The 14,897-nt window shown below is 43.2% G+C and overlaps 2 protein-coding genes and 1 long non-coding RNA gene across 4 annotated transcripts; 2 read left to right on the top strand and 1 right to left on the bottom strand.

The window, feature by feature from the left end:
* Nucleotides 1-10,357: 10,357 nt before the first annotated feature.
* On the bottom strand, nucleotides 10,358-11,854 carry LOC138928780 (uncharacterized). 2 transcript variants are annotated; one of them, XR_011445134.1, is made up of 3 exons: nucleotides 11,702-11,854; nucleotides 11,300-11,511; nucleotides 10,358-11,224 (listed from the first exon to the last, which is right to left on the bottom strand). It is a non-coding gene; the product is annotated as an uncharacterized lncRNA (long non-coding RNA). The 2 variants fall into 2 exon arrangements; XR_011445135.1 differs by having other exon boundaries at nucleotides 11,569-11,831.
* Nucleotides 11,855-11,989: 135 nt separating this feature from the next.
* aqrs (aquarius) lies at nucleotides 11,990-13,155 on the top strand. The gene has a single exon (XM_017175876.3). The coding sequence runs from the start codon at nucleotides 12,014-12,016 to the stop codon at nucleotides 13,040-13,042; it is 1,029 nt and encodes a 342-aa protein (XP_017031365.1). The 5' UTR covers nucleotides 11,990-12,013; the 3' UTR covers nucleotides 13,043-13,155.
* Nucleotides 13,156-13,286: 131 nt separating this feature from the next.
* LOC108080966 (seminase) lies at nucleotides 13,287-14,743 on the top strand. Its single transcript, XM_017175880.3, has one exon. The coding sequence runs from the start codon at nucleotides 13,312-13,314 to the stop codon at nucleotides 14,245-14,247; it is 936 nt and encodes a 311-aa protein (XP_017031369.1). The 5' UTR covers nucleotides 13,287-13,311; the 3' UTR covers nucleotides 14,248-14,743.
* Nucleotides 14,744-14,897: the final 154 nt, after the last annotated feature.

A 14,897-nucleotide genomic window follows, 5' to 3' on the forward strand; every position in this document is an offset into this window, starting at 1 on the left:
GTATTTGCACCCCAATATATATTTTTGGGGCTGTTGGTTTTGGGGTTTGTGGACTCCGAGAGCGAAACACATTTGCTGCCTGTTTGCCGCCGCTCTACTTTAATGATGTTGTTTTCTTCCAGTTTCAGTTTGTTTATGCAGCCATGTGTGTCGTGGCTTGTTTACCAGGCATTGCATTATATAATTTCAGTTTTCAAAATCAACATGTGGCAATGGCTGCTGCTTCCGTTGCCATTGCGTTGCCTGTTGGTCATGCTGCTGCTGCCTTTTGGCTCAAATGCCATACTGAGTTGGCGTATCGTTATTGAGTTGGTTCCCAGTACCCCGTGTCTGTTTGCATATTTTGGAGCTACCACACAAAAAGCTGGAGCAAAGAGAGTCGCCGCCAGCCCCGTGAGCGAAATATAAATGAATTCGTTCAGTCGAAGCGCGTCGGGTTTTTGGTGCCATTCAAAATGGCCCGTCCTCCATGCACCTGACACGCCAAGGCAGCCACCAGAAATTTCATATTCATAATTTAATTAAATTAACATTTTGTTGAATTATGTACTTACATGACTGTGGCACAAAATATGGTTTAGGCACGGCCTGTCATGTGTATGCCCCGAGGGATTTTCATCTTCCTCTGCCCGCTGCCTCTCGCAGAATTACATCTGTATTGAATTGCCTCCGAGTCGCCGGCCCGGAGTTTAGAGGATAATCAGGCCTGCTCCGGTAATCGAAAACGGCAAGAATTTTTCGTTTTCGTTTTTGAAAACGAGAAATTGGTGCTCCGGTAATCGAAATCGAAAGATTTTTTCGATTTGAAAAACGGGCACCTTTTTCTGGCCGGAATGAAAAGTAAATGGCTTTTTTTATATGAAATCAGATCTTATTTACAAAAGGAAAAAAATAGTTTACTCAGTGGTCTATTGATGTTTATTCCACAACACCATAAGATCATTCTGGCAGGTAGTTATTTTATAAAAAATTTATTTCTGACCCCACCTCAGATTTGACAACAAAATTTTTGCCGTGTTCAGCCAGTTTTCTCGGTTTGGCGATAGGTCGATAAGTTCACCGCAAAAAGTTATCGCCAAGGTTGCCATATTGTTGGTGGAACGAAACATTCAGTTAAAAATACTTATAAAATATAAATGAATACATTAATAACTTTAACGGACCGCCAAAATGGTTGTTTATAAATAATGCTATTTAATGTGATTACTTAAATGGTCCAAATTAACCAAATAATTATTTGAGACCACCGGAATTAAAACTGTGAAAAGTGTGGCAGCATCTTAGGTGCCTGGATTTGCTTAATTCTACCATTTTTTGCCTTTTTCTGGCTTAGAAAAAGGGCAATTGTAAATATAATAGGCAGTACTTTACGTTGTTTGCTTATTACCAACAACACAAGTAAGCTGCTTGAGCAGTGAGAAACGATGAGAAAACGAAACATCCGATAGCAGAAATTTGCCGAAAACCGGAGCAGCTAAAAACGAAAACGGTTCGTTTTCGCCCAAAACGAAATCGAAAAAATTTTACGATTACCGGAGCAGGCCTGAATATGTATTTTTGGTGTAGGATGAGTGCAGCAGACCAGAAAGCCTATATAAAACTGGGTTATCCCCGGAAATGGGGGTGTAAATGGGGACCCAGAGTTCTACATTGCAAAAGTAAACGTTTTAGAAGGTCTAAATATAAATAAATATTATAAATGCATTATTTGATTTCTTTTTTAAAATGTAATTTTTTGTCCTTAAAATATAACCCGCATTTATTTCAAATCTACAGAATCCTCAATTCTCGCTTTAAGACAAAAGCAACCTTGCCAAAAGCAAAGACATTCAGAGACAAGTGTTTAAATTACATACGACATTGCTCGAATTTGTTTATCTTTTGGATTTTTTTTTCCAGCTCTGTGTCAGTGAAGGCGCCACGGCGCACTCTTGCTCTCACACTCACCTGTCCTGTCAACCTGACCATTGTCCTGCCCGGAATGCTCACGAGAACGGAGACGCAGGGCGACTCGACTGCCTTGTCACTTGTAGCAATTTGAAGTTTACAGGGTCACCGGGGATCTGGGGAGCTCGTTGCCCATAAAGGACGGCAAAAACTTAAAGACAATGGCAGGCGAACGTAACAAAAACCTAATCTACTCAACAACTTACTTTGCTTATGCAACCGATGGGGAGATGGGCCCAAGAATGGGCGAGGATTGGCAAGGATGGGATCTGTATCCGAAATCAGAGCGTGTGGTTGTGGGTGTGGGTTATTGTCTTGGGCATCGCCCACTGGCTCCGATCCGAGGACGACGACATACGACAAGTTTTTCAAATAAAACCAATACAAGACGCTGGCGACACACTTAAGTGTGAACAAATAACAAACTAAATAAAATGCCAAAGACACCAGCCCGAGGGGGCCTTGAATTGGCCAATAACTGTGTGGGGAAGGTCTTAGCCGGGGCTATATGAAAATCAGCTTTGGCTTTGGCTTTGTGTGTGTGTGCGAGGGTGAAGAAAAAATCGTATTTAATTTTTGGTTTGTTTCCTGCTGGAATTTCATTTTTGCATATAGCATTCAAAGTTTTTGCTTCTTGAGAATGTGAAGCAGATAAAAATAATGGAAAAGTTTTGCTCACCGTCTTTGAGGGAGGTTCTAGAGTGGATTGAAGTCAATGTAGCGCCATGTGCCACGCCTGCAGCTGGCGGCAGCGGCGACTCAAGGTGGCAACTACTTAAAGTTTGGCTTTGGCTTAAGCAGTCGCTGCAAGGTTGCAGGCTGCCGACTGCCTTCTGCAATTCCACGTGGGGTGTGACACCTTTTTCGGCAGCAGGGCCACTTATTTATTACCCTGCCAGCCCGACACTTCCTTTTGGGCTTCGGTCGGGGCTTTATTGCCTCCGTTGTCGTTGTTGCCCCACTAAGCTCACTGCGAAGTTCCTTGGGCAATGATCCCCATTTCATCCGGTGGTTAATAATCAACGGCAGTGGTTCGCTGAAATAAATCCGCTTAGCCGGGGATCTAATCGGATTGGAAATTTATTGAGTGCATTCAAACCAATTAAATTCTCGCATGCTAATGATGGAGAAATTCTATAATTTCGCAATAAAAGAGAGTGAATTGTGAGTGAGCTGGGAATCGCGTGGATCGGGCTAATCCTCCGGGTGCAAGTGGAGGAAAGTATTGCCAGCACCCGGGACCTGGGTGCCAGTGGTAGCCATGCAAATGCATTGAAACCTCTAGGTGTGTGTGTGGCACAATGGCAACTAATCAGCTTTTTGTGCAACACGAGCGCGAGTGTGGCCCTAGGTGGTAATGGAATGATTTGGCTTAGGACTGGCCTGGCCCTGTGCACCAAAGGAAAAATCTTTAAAAATTAAAAAGGAATAACATTGAAATATAGACTGTTTTCTGGTTTTGTTAAATGAAATTAGAAGATCAAATGCTTGTATTTCACGTCAAGTTTTCCTTGTTTTTTAAGTATGGCAGACAATTAAAAGCATTTCTACATGACTTCAACTTCCCAGATAATTTCTTCGAGTGTAGCCTGCAACTTTCAGTTGTTTCACTTTGGGGAACAGGATTTCACTCGAAAGAGGCAAGGCACTGAACCGTATACCTAGGTACCTCTACTACCCCACTATGGGGTGCTGGCACCCACTGCCACCCCCTCGTGGTGGCACTAGGACTCGTGGCTGTGATTTATTTACCGTTGAAATTATCTTGTTTTGCGGTTTGATGCATCGCATTGCCAAAGTAACTTTATTTTGCACTCGAAACCTTTTTGCACTGCACCGCGCACGGAGATAAAAATTTACGTTTCGTTTCGGCTTTCATTTTCCTTTTCCGTGTTCTTTTTTCCACACTCCCACTACTACTTCGTGTTGCTAACTTTTCAACTAACGTCGACTTGGGTGAAAATTGACTTTTCCACCCGTTCCCCTTCTCGTTCCCACCTTCGGTTGGACTTCGTTTGTGCCTCTCCCTGCTTTGCCCCGCGTTAGGCGTTCTTTTAGTGCATAAAACTTTTGTGTTAGACTACCAATATTTGCGCCTGCGAGGACGGACTGTTTATCTAGCTGCAGTTTGAAGTTTGTGTGCATGCTGCGGCCGAGGACGAGGACGAAGACGAGGACTCGGGACTTGGGATTCAGGAATCTAGCTTCCAGATGGTTGGCAAAAACGCAACACTTTAGTTTAATTGGCAGCCAGGCGAGCACTGTGTCCATTTTTAAGTAAGAGTTAATATTTAAGGGCTTCAGTTCTTCTGCTGCTGCGGCTTCGGGTTCTGCTAATTTGACACTTGAATTTGAATTCGAAAGTTTGGTGGACACCGCAGAGTTAGAGATTCGGTTGGTGGCCAGGCTGCATACACGAAAATCCCATATCAAAGCTCACCACATGTCACAATCACGCACACGGCAATGCCCAGGCAATGCAATTGTGGGTGTGTTTTTTCACTCACCCACACACACACACACAAGAGAGTGTGACACCGTGTGTTTATCATGCTTAAATAGCTTACACAATTATAATAATCCCCGACGCCACTAAACGGAGCCACACACAGCCGACAATGTCTATGGAAAATGCACTCTGTGTGCATGCCCAGCATAATGGGATAATGGAAAATCAATTGTCAAACTCGACAATTTTTAGCCACCAATAAAAGAAAAAAATAAATTGCCGACTTTTTCATATCCGTATATCCGAGATTAACGGCATTAAATATTGCATTTAAACTTTAGTTTTGTTTGTTATTTCTGCACTTCAGTCGACTCCAATAGAACGCATCCCATGGTAACGGACGCTTGTTTGCTAACTATTTTTATTTGTAATTTATTTGAAAATTGAATATAAATTATTTACTAAAAAAGCATTAAGAGAGCGGTACACGAGCGAGGGAGGCGAACAAAGGCGAGGACAAAGACACTGGACAGGGGCCACAGACATGGCTCTGTAATTTTAATTAAAACAAACAAACAAACAGACGCACACAACGTGGTGAGAACTACACGGATCGGTACTTACACATGTAAATGCAGAATGTATGCAATGTGGAGGTCCTGGCCAATAGCACTGGCCTACAAAGTGTGATTTTTTTTTTTTAATTCAGGAAAACAGGAAAAGAAAGCTTACTGATCATTGATTAATGGGAAAAGCTGCTAAAATGGGCATCAACTGCTTTGATCATTTGAGCTCTCACACTAATACAATTCCCAGAATCTATTTCCCATTAAGTCCGCCATTAATCTTCATACTGTACTTTAAATTTACAAATAAAATAAGTCACTAAAATCTCAGTTGCCTTTCAAAAACCTCGTAGGCCAGTGTTATATTTTAGTTGTATCGTTGAACTCTCGCCCATTATTGTGGGTCGGAGCTGAGGGGGTGATTTGTTTGTTTGTTTGCTTGCCGTGGCTGTCATTATAAATTTCATTTTGGCCAGAACGGAAGTGTGTATGTCTGCGCGTCGGTTTACCAATTTTAATGAGGTGATAACGGAAGCTCCAGGGGGGCTATGCTTGCCCATTCTAATTTTGTAAAACAAAAAAGCCGTGTATTGTGAATCAATAATGATTTTAAACACACGAAACACACACCGACACCGATCATTTAAGGTCTCTTTTGTGCCTACCATACGTATTCGGAAATGCAGCCACGTCGATTGATTGAGTTACAGGATGACTGGGACTGAACGATTGTTATTTGCATATTAGTCGAAATTCAATAATAATTGCCGATGCAAAACAGAAACTAATTGCAATTCGCTTGCAGCTCCTCACAAACCGTAATGCACATGCCAACTGTATATTGAGTTAGTTTATAATTACAATGGCACAAAACATTGTAATAAGCCTGGGCCCATTGAAATCTGAGCTAGTAGAAGTGCAATCAATGGTCTAATAATGAGTTTCAGTGCGAAAACCGCAAAATTAACTACAAATTTTAAGGTCAAAATTACCTAGAATTTCGAGTGGCGCATGGATTCCTCCACAGCGCCCTCAAAAGTGTGCTCTGGGTTATTGCCCAACTATTTGGCCCTCCCAGTAATATCATAAATTCATTACCCATAAGGCTCTGCCGCCTGCCCGCCCACCTGAGTCCCGAAAACCACACGCCCATGGCCGGAGCCGTAATGAGCTTTCACATTTCGGCAGAGCTCATCATCGGCCTGCCTGCCCGCCTGCCAAAGGCCACGCCCCCATTACCGGCAATGACTATTGAAAAACGGTTGACCGAAAATGACGCGCAAATGTTGGCAACATTAAATTAAAGCGTCGCAAACTGGCTCAAACCGCACGCGAAAATTTATGCATATAAATCAGGCAACGTGGCCCGCTCGCTGATTGACGTGTGCCTGCAAACTACTGCTAATTTGTCGGGGGGCCACCCACCCCAAACCCCGCTAGACGACAGAAAAAAAAGAAGAAAAATTGCAAACAGCCAAAACAAGGCAAACGCGGCCAAGCCAAGCCAAGCCAAACCAAAGCAAACAACAACAGCAGCAGCAGCAGCCGGAGAGCCGAAATGTGCCGAAATTCCATCAAAGCGACGTTTTACGGATAAAGCATTTGCATATTTTGATTGGACACGCCCACTTCTGTGTGTGTGTATGCACAGTGGGCGAGCAAACAATGGGATGACGGCGGAGCTCTTGGGCCGCTTTCGCATGCAGCTAACAAACTGCGACGTGCGCTAGTCCCAGACAACCACGGCAGCAATAGCAGCAGCAACACCAGAAACACAAGCAACATCAGCAACACAATGGCAGCAGCAACTACGCCTGCGATAAGGGACTCATTCCGCAGCTGGACACACCCACTGGCCAGGGCGGTCAACTCCCTGACTGGTCTATCATGCGGCTGACGTGACGTGACGCGGCAGCGATTTTTACACTTTGCACTTTTTTCCAGAACCCAATACCCTGGACAGTTTAAAATTAAGCAGGTAGATGGGTTTGGTTGGGAATTTGTTAGTTTATAAACTTTAAAGATTAAACTTTTTATTTAATTTACTTAAAATATTAGAAAGCATTTAAAAATTTTGCAATATATGTTTTAATCAACTCTAAAATAAAATAGCTAAAAGTAATTTAAAAAAGTTACTTATTATATAGATTCGAGCAACTGAATTTAAATGTTGATTTTTTAATTAAATTAAAGTATTAAATATGTGGTATTATTTCTTATACAATTTTGCCAAAAAACGGCAATCCTTAAGTCTTAGTTAACTTCACTTAATTCCTATGGATAGTTCTATAGCATTTTTTAGTCGATTTAATAGATAAATCTCACCATTAACTGCCTCGACTTTTGGCGGTCAGTCGCCCCTTGTTTTACTTTTGTTTTAAACGCGCTTTTTAGTTGAGCTCTCTGTTTTTTGTGGCACATTTTGGCGGCGTCATACGCCGTCGTCGGTGGCAATAAATCTTCATTTTCGCTATTAAAATGTTGTAATATTTTCGGTTGTTTTTAACGCGCTGCCGATTGTCCTCGCTGTCGCTGTGCATTGTTGTCGTTCTCTGGCCAAAATATATTTTGAGTTTTGGTTTAAGGACCGTGGCCATAAATAAAAAAATAGAGAATAAAAATTGAATTGCCCTGCTTGGTTGGCTTGGTTGCCTTAGTTTTATTTAAGGCGGGCCGTTTAGATTTTGTGGTTCTAAACGGATTTATGTTCGTCCGTAATTGATCTTTTGGCTTGGAATTGCCGGAATCGCGATAAGCTTTCCGATACTCGGCATTAATGCGACTGATGTCATAGCTGGAACATTGCGTATACGCAGCGTTGCCATTAGCGAGTGCCTCGAACGAGTCGATGAATGCATTTACCACTCACTCAACTATTGCCAGTCACAAGCTCCGTGAGCTCTCCTGCTGTGACCCTTTTTGCATTAAAATATTTGACACAATTGCAGCTTTATGGCAATTTGCAAATTGCATTGCGAACTGCGGGGTTCAGCTTTGCGAGTTGCTTTTGTCAGGTGCACACACATAGTGTATATGTGTGTGTGTGTGCAAGCTGTGTGTCATTTTGAATAATTTCAGAGTGCGTGACAACATTTTTGCCTCGCCTTGCATACCCTCGTCTCGCATGCAAGTCAATCAATTTCGTTGAGCAAAATATTGATATGTAATTTTGCCCCGCGGGCTCCAGCATATTTGAAGTCTAGCAAGGGTTAAAGCTTTGGTAAAATGGAACAGGAGCTAAAATGAATATACGTTTCCGCAATCAGCTAATTAATTGATTTAGCATGTGTATTATTTTCAGGAAATTCCGCTTAGTGGTTAAAGCCGCCGCAGCTATCGGAATACATTCACCGAATCCCCGATTCCACCCAGAGCCGAGGTCATAAATCAAACTGTCTAAAATGGCAGACATAAATTTTCATACTGAAAAAGGCATTTGCGATGAAATTAACACGCTGCTGAGGCTCACAATACATAGGCTCGGCTGCTGCGAGCTCATGTGAGTGTATCCTTCGCCGTGATTAATGCAACGCGGCGTATGCGTAACGTTTCGTTGCCTGTCTTTATTAATGGACGCTGATTTGCACATAAAGCAAAGCACATAACATACATATGAGACGAGCGATAAAATGTGGCCATGGCCCTAGTCAGAGTCTGTAGATTGGCAGGGTCTGCGGACTGGGAGGCTGGGACCTACGTTGCAAGGTGCTGGGATTAAACTAGATAGCTGCTCAACTCGACTCGGCTCGGCTCAGATCCCTCCTGACTGTGGCTTCTTGGCCGGAGCTGCTCCCGCCCCAGCAGCCTCGGCATTGTTGTAGAGTCATTAAGGTGTAAATTATACCACTAATTAGCCATTAAGTAGCGAACGGCAGCACAGGCGCCAGCCAGCAGGCAGCAGCGTTTAAGCACGTTCATGGCAAAACAAAACGAGTTCTGCGTGCTGTTAGGGACTTAGAACTATATAAGAGCAATAAAATTTAATGAGCATATAAAATGTGAGAGTGAAAAGTAAATTCCGTAGGTTCTTCCACACCTCAAATCGAACCGATAAACTACTTTAACTTGCCCCAGGGTTCCTCAAACAAAACCCGGACGAGTGTGCGTGAATGTGAGCTTGGCTGTTTTCAATCCTTTGGCAGTAATTCTATATATTGAACCGAGAACCGAGAGGCGAGAAGCGAGCACAACAAAGCAAGTGCGAGGAAAACAGCAGAAATAGTTTGAAAAAATATTGAATTCTTGAGACATAAACAAAGTGAAGAGGAGCGAATAGACGCTGCAGCAGGAGCTATAGAACGCCAGCAGACTATTGAAGCAGAAAATCGAAAATTTATACAAATATGTTGAAAGAGGAGGAGCGGACTGGAGCGAAATAGAGCAGCGCTTTGGCACTCGGGAAATGTGCAGCGGCGGCAGTAAAAGGAGCAGCGCATGTCCTGGCCAGTGGGCCAGTTCCAGTTCCAGAGCCAGAGCCAGTGCCAGTGCCAGTGCGAGGACGAGTGTTTGCCAAGGCTAAATTTGCATTTATTTTCCGAGGGTATGTTCAAATGTGCAACGAACTGTGCTTGAGTGGAAGACAGGAGTAGAGCCGGAGCAATCAAAGACGTAGCCGCCACCGCTGAGATCGCTCTGCTCCTTTGCTACTGCTCCAACTCCAGCTCCTTTCTCCTGCTGCATCCACTTTTCGGGCCGCCGGCATTTCGTGTCCATCGCAACTAGCTCTTTGCCGTGTTCATGTCCGAGTTTCTCAAGACAAATGCACTCGCCCAGCTGACCCTGCAGCCAAATCCCATGCAGAGATCCAGCTCCGAGTTGGGCAACTGTCTTTGATTGCCTTTAAAGCGTTATACTCTCCGCCCGGCACCGCTTAAAATTGAATTTGCCATTAGTCCTCGTCGGCAACTTGTAAATTCAAATAAGCTCAACTCCATCGCAGGCTCCCCTGTGTTTTTCATTGCGTCATGCTGCATAATGAGCTGCAAAATCTTTGCTCGGCTTACATGGCGTGTGAGTGACATTTAATTTGCCGTCGACAGCGCTGGGATAAAACACGAACGACGTCCTTGCTGAAATCTACCCTTAAGCTAGGTAAATAATAGTGCTTTAGTTTTATCAGAACGGGTTTGTTTCTATTAAACTAGCATGGGGAGTGTGACAAAGGACATGGAAGAAAATACAAATACAAATACGAAATCAATTATAAAATAACTATTGTTCTTTCATTTGCTAACTGCAGGAATAACTAATATAAGTTTGACCTAAAATGTGCCAGTAGAAACCCTAAATGTGTGGGAAAGCTGCAGTTGAGTGGGCTTAATTGTGAAATATCCAGAGTTAAGACTTATATAAAGAAGGTTATAGTTTTAGTCTGTTTCATATAATTTAAGCATTTTATTGTTTTGCCTTATTTACAGATGCTTACATAGCTCAAGATTTCTGAGATAATTAAGAGAAAGAAGCCCACGTCTTCCTTTTCTTTTTATTTTTACACACCACACTCTATCAAGTCGCGACCTGGATTGTGTTTCGTATTCACATATTGGGAATATTTATAGATAGCAAAGCCAGTTCGCTGAAACACTAAAATCCAAACTAAAGGCGGAAGCAAACCGGAGCTGGCACGCATTTTACAGCTAATAATAAATGACCCGAGGTTTGGTTGTCGTCGACCACGTTTTTTCTGCCAGGCACGTACGCATAAATTTCGACAAGGTCGTTGAGCGCGGGCCCCGTATCCTTTTTCCCGGATACGAGTCAGGTGTATGGCTGCTCCGGTCATGTCCCCCAGCGCCGGCACATAAACATAATGACCGGCTATTATGGCCACTGGCTCGGCTTACGGGTCGGCGTCGTCGAAATAACACAAGTTTGTCAGCCAAGTTATGTGCCAAGTGTAACATATTTTAAATAATTGATGAGCGAACCCGACCCGGCAGCAGGCAGCCTGCGAAATCCAGAGCCATCCGTTGCCAGTCAGTCACTCGTACATATTTGCATGGAAAAGCCTTTGGCTGCCCATCAATTAGACGCACTCGTCGCCGTCGTCGAGCCTGCCAACGTGGCTGTCACTTTTTGCTGTCGACGCCAGGGCCAGATGGAAGAGGAAATGCCTTTGGCCCATGGGTTTTCTTGCCGCAGGCTAAGGAGCCACCAGGTCCGATCGGTGCCAGGCCAGCCTCTCGCATACATTACAAACACTTCAATTTCCGTCTGCCAGTCCACTTCAGAGCCAGAGCTGGTTTTTGCCGGGCCCAGACAACTGTAATCAAAGCAAATTAATTATCTATGTCCTTCGTTGTACGGCGCATTTTTTCCAGCCATCTTGCACACATACCTTTGCAGTCCTTGCAGCCCTTCAAGCCTTTCACATCCGGCAGAATGTCGTCTGGCGTTGTCAGGACTGGCTACTCGGCAGAAAGGCAAGAGTTAAATGACGACCATCGATGCTTGGTTTATAATTCAATGCGCAGCTCCGGCTGCTGGCCAGGAGACAACCCAATGCATTGTCCCTGGAAGCCATACACTTTCGGCGCGCACAAAAGTATGCTGTAAAAAATGCAAATGCCAAAACAATGCAAGTCACGGCAAATAAAGGACACGTACACAGGCTTCAAGAGGAACACAGAGAGAGCGAGAGAAAGAGGGAATGTGTCTACCGATTGGCTTTCATCTACATTTTTAATTAATATTGCTGCAGACTCCGATAAAAAAAGCGTTATCCGGAACTGGTACTTACAGGAAATTGCTTAGAAATGCACTTGACGTTTTTGGTAGCATATTAAAATATTATTATAGATTGTGTATAATATTCAGTGCCAAGTTAATATATATATTGGAGGCTTTTGGAAATGACATTCTATTTATAAATTATTTATTACATAATTACTTATATATGTATAGAATGCTTCTTAAAAGCTTTGTTTACAGTGAATACCTCCTCTTGCTAAGTGAAACTAATTAAGTTTGCCATGGAAATTACCCCCTTTCTATGGTGCAATCTAGGTGAAACCGGATCAGTTCCCTATCTTAACACCAGTCAAAGCTCAACATGCAACTGTTACTGATAGGCCTTCTGCTGGTCCTAGTCCTAAACTACAGCGCCTCTATTTGGATAAAAAAATACATGGAGAACTACCATCGCCCTACATATTACAATAAAAGGCACAGTTCCAAAGATCACGTGGACTACAATCGCGAGGCACTCGAGAAGCGGGATAAAGACGGAAAGAACGGAACAGGAATCCGGCCTCCCTTTGATCCGGAGAAGGACCTTAGTTACTATGTCCATGTGCTTCACCTTGGCTCTGTGATCTGCCCGGGAGCTCTAATCTCGTACCGGATGGTTATCACTTCGTCGAACTGCTTTCAGCCGAAATCAGAAGATGAGAGGACATCCCTTGTGTACAGGGCCAGTGAAATGGGTGTGACGACTGGCGGCCAGTTCGCGATGAGTAATCCGCATCAGGTTATCGCTTTCTTTATGCCTGTAGATAAGGTCAAAGAGAAAATCAGTTCCGTGGCTCTCCTGGGTTTACAGTCTAAACTCTCTCGGAATTCCTATCGCCACATAGATCTTTACCAAAAAAAGACGAATGCGGGAGATCAAATAAAAATCGCCTTTTTGGATCCACAAAGCTATCGCATCGAGCATTCTACAGATTCCAAGATTTTGAAAAAAGATCGATGCCAAAGTTACCACACCGTGATTGAACGCTTTGGCACAATACCGGGCTTTTCCACCGAAGGATCGGACTATTTCTGTACGGCTAGCAAGAAAAATCCGACCACATGCAGCACTCGTCCCGGAGATCCGTTACTCGTTGACAACAAACTGGCTGGCATAAACGTGTTCGGCGCGGTCTGTTCCAACTCACCGATCGACGTCAACATAGACATATATATGCCAATACGGCCCGTCGTCAAGTTTATCCAGATGGCCACGGACGCCCTGCGGGCGTTCACGCACACGGGTCCCTACAATACCTCGAATCCTTTCCCGTCACCTTTGGTTGAGTCCCTAATCACTCGGCAACCAAATTTCTTCGTTGGCGAAACTCTAAACTTCACGGATATTTAAGAAAAATATTTTCTATTGAATTCAAGCCTCTTATATTATATTTGTTAATAAGGCATAATGGCCTGCATATCTGTAAATTATATTGCAGAACATATACAACCACTTTAAAATTACTTTTATTTGTATAATTTTCATACTGATAAATAATAAATAATAAAATAAGATTCACGGCATTGCAAATCTGGCAAATGCGTGTCCAAACAATTTGATAGACTTACTGGAATGCTGGCGACTACGTCTTGGTCAGTTCTCTTATGTCCCCTTAAGTCATGGGGCTGCTTTCTTTGTGTATTTTTCAGGCTATCCTCTTTGCTGCTTTGGGAGATAAGGTGGGGACGCATTTTCACCGCTACATGCTCTCTGATTACAAGCCGCAGCACAACCCAAAGACGCAGAGAGACTACCATCGTCATAACCCCCGAAATACAATACAGGAAGCAGACGGCAGTCATAACCTTCAAAGGACACAACTGAAAAAAGGACGCAGTCAAGGAATTGAAGATAGCAAAGCTAATGAACCACTGGTTCTGCTCACCAAGTCCCGCAAGACGGTAATGCTCCACCTGCTGATTGTTCGCATCTACCAGGACAACAACTATATCTGCACGGGCACACAAATATCCGAATTGCTGGTCGTAACCGCGGTACCCTGTTTCGATAGTAGTAGCAGCGAATTAGTAGATGTAAAAACGTTCGACGGCGAGGTAATCCCAGGGCGTAGAATGAACAAAAACGAGACTATCGCCCAGAGCGAGGATTCCCAGTTGGCCTTCGTTCTTCTTAACAAACGCCCGCTATCCTCCGTATTGAGAAATGACTCCGTTCAACTCTGCAACTCCAGGCTCCAGGACAACTCCAAGGTCGTGATGCCCATTTGGATAAGAGCCCGTAACACCATCCAATCGACGAATACACGGACCGTTCTTTTCCAAGCTTGCCAGAAACTCATGAAGGACCATCAAGAAACATTATCACCCGATTCTATGATCTGCGTGAAAAATAATAAGTTCACTTCCACGTGTCAGAGAAGCATCGGAAATCCCATCATCTACAATAAAATGATATGTGGAGTGAATTTGTTTGGCCACAACTGTCCGACAGTCCAGGGCATTATCCTGTACTCCACTATCTACGACCTAAACGAAATCGAGATGAATGGCAATAAGATGATAAGAAAACTCGATATAGAGGAATCGGTATTATAACGGAGTCTAATTTAGAAACGAAACATCTTTCTGCTCTTATTTTTTGTTTTTAAAATTTTATGCATGTCGTAAACATGGCAATAAAGTAAATTGATTTGTTTCACTAAATTTAATTTCGCCTTGGTTGAATTATTGACACTTGAATAGCACCACTTTAGTCACTTTGGTCAGATGTAGATATGTTGCAACTTAAGATTATCACCTTGGCCTGGCTGTGTTTCGGCCACGTCTTTCTTCTGCCAGTTAAACACATTAAAATGAAATATATAACCGGTGACTGGCGTCCACACTTTGGCTATCATCCCAGCCACTACTCAAGCGATCACAAGGTCCATCAATCCGGATAAATTACCATTTCCAAGCCCAATCTCCTTAAGGGTGTGTCAGCATGGAACGGAAGTTCTGAGGACTCAATTGCATTCCGCTGCTAAGGGAATGCATTGACGCTCACTGATCGTTGTGAAAAATATAAATAAAAACTTAGTCACATATTCAATTTAGCATTTACTGGTTTTCGTTTCAGAAATTGTCAAAACTGAGTCACGAATTTAATTTTATCATCTTTTTTAATCGTTATTTCATTTTGATACTTTAAAATGTAAAAATGTAGTCTTTAAAGCAGTCCTGGTCATATGTCCCATTTACATTGT

Source organism: Drosophila kikkawai, chromosome 3R (assembly GCF_030179895.1).
Source record: "Drosophila kikkawai strain 14028-0561.14 chromosome 3R, DkikHiC1v2, whole genome shotgun sequence".
Taxonomy (NCBI): domain Eukaryota; kingdom Metazoa; phylum Arthropoda; class Insecta; order Diptera; family Drosophilidae; genus Drosophila; species Drosophila kikkawai.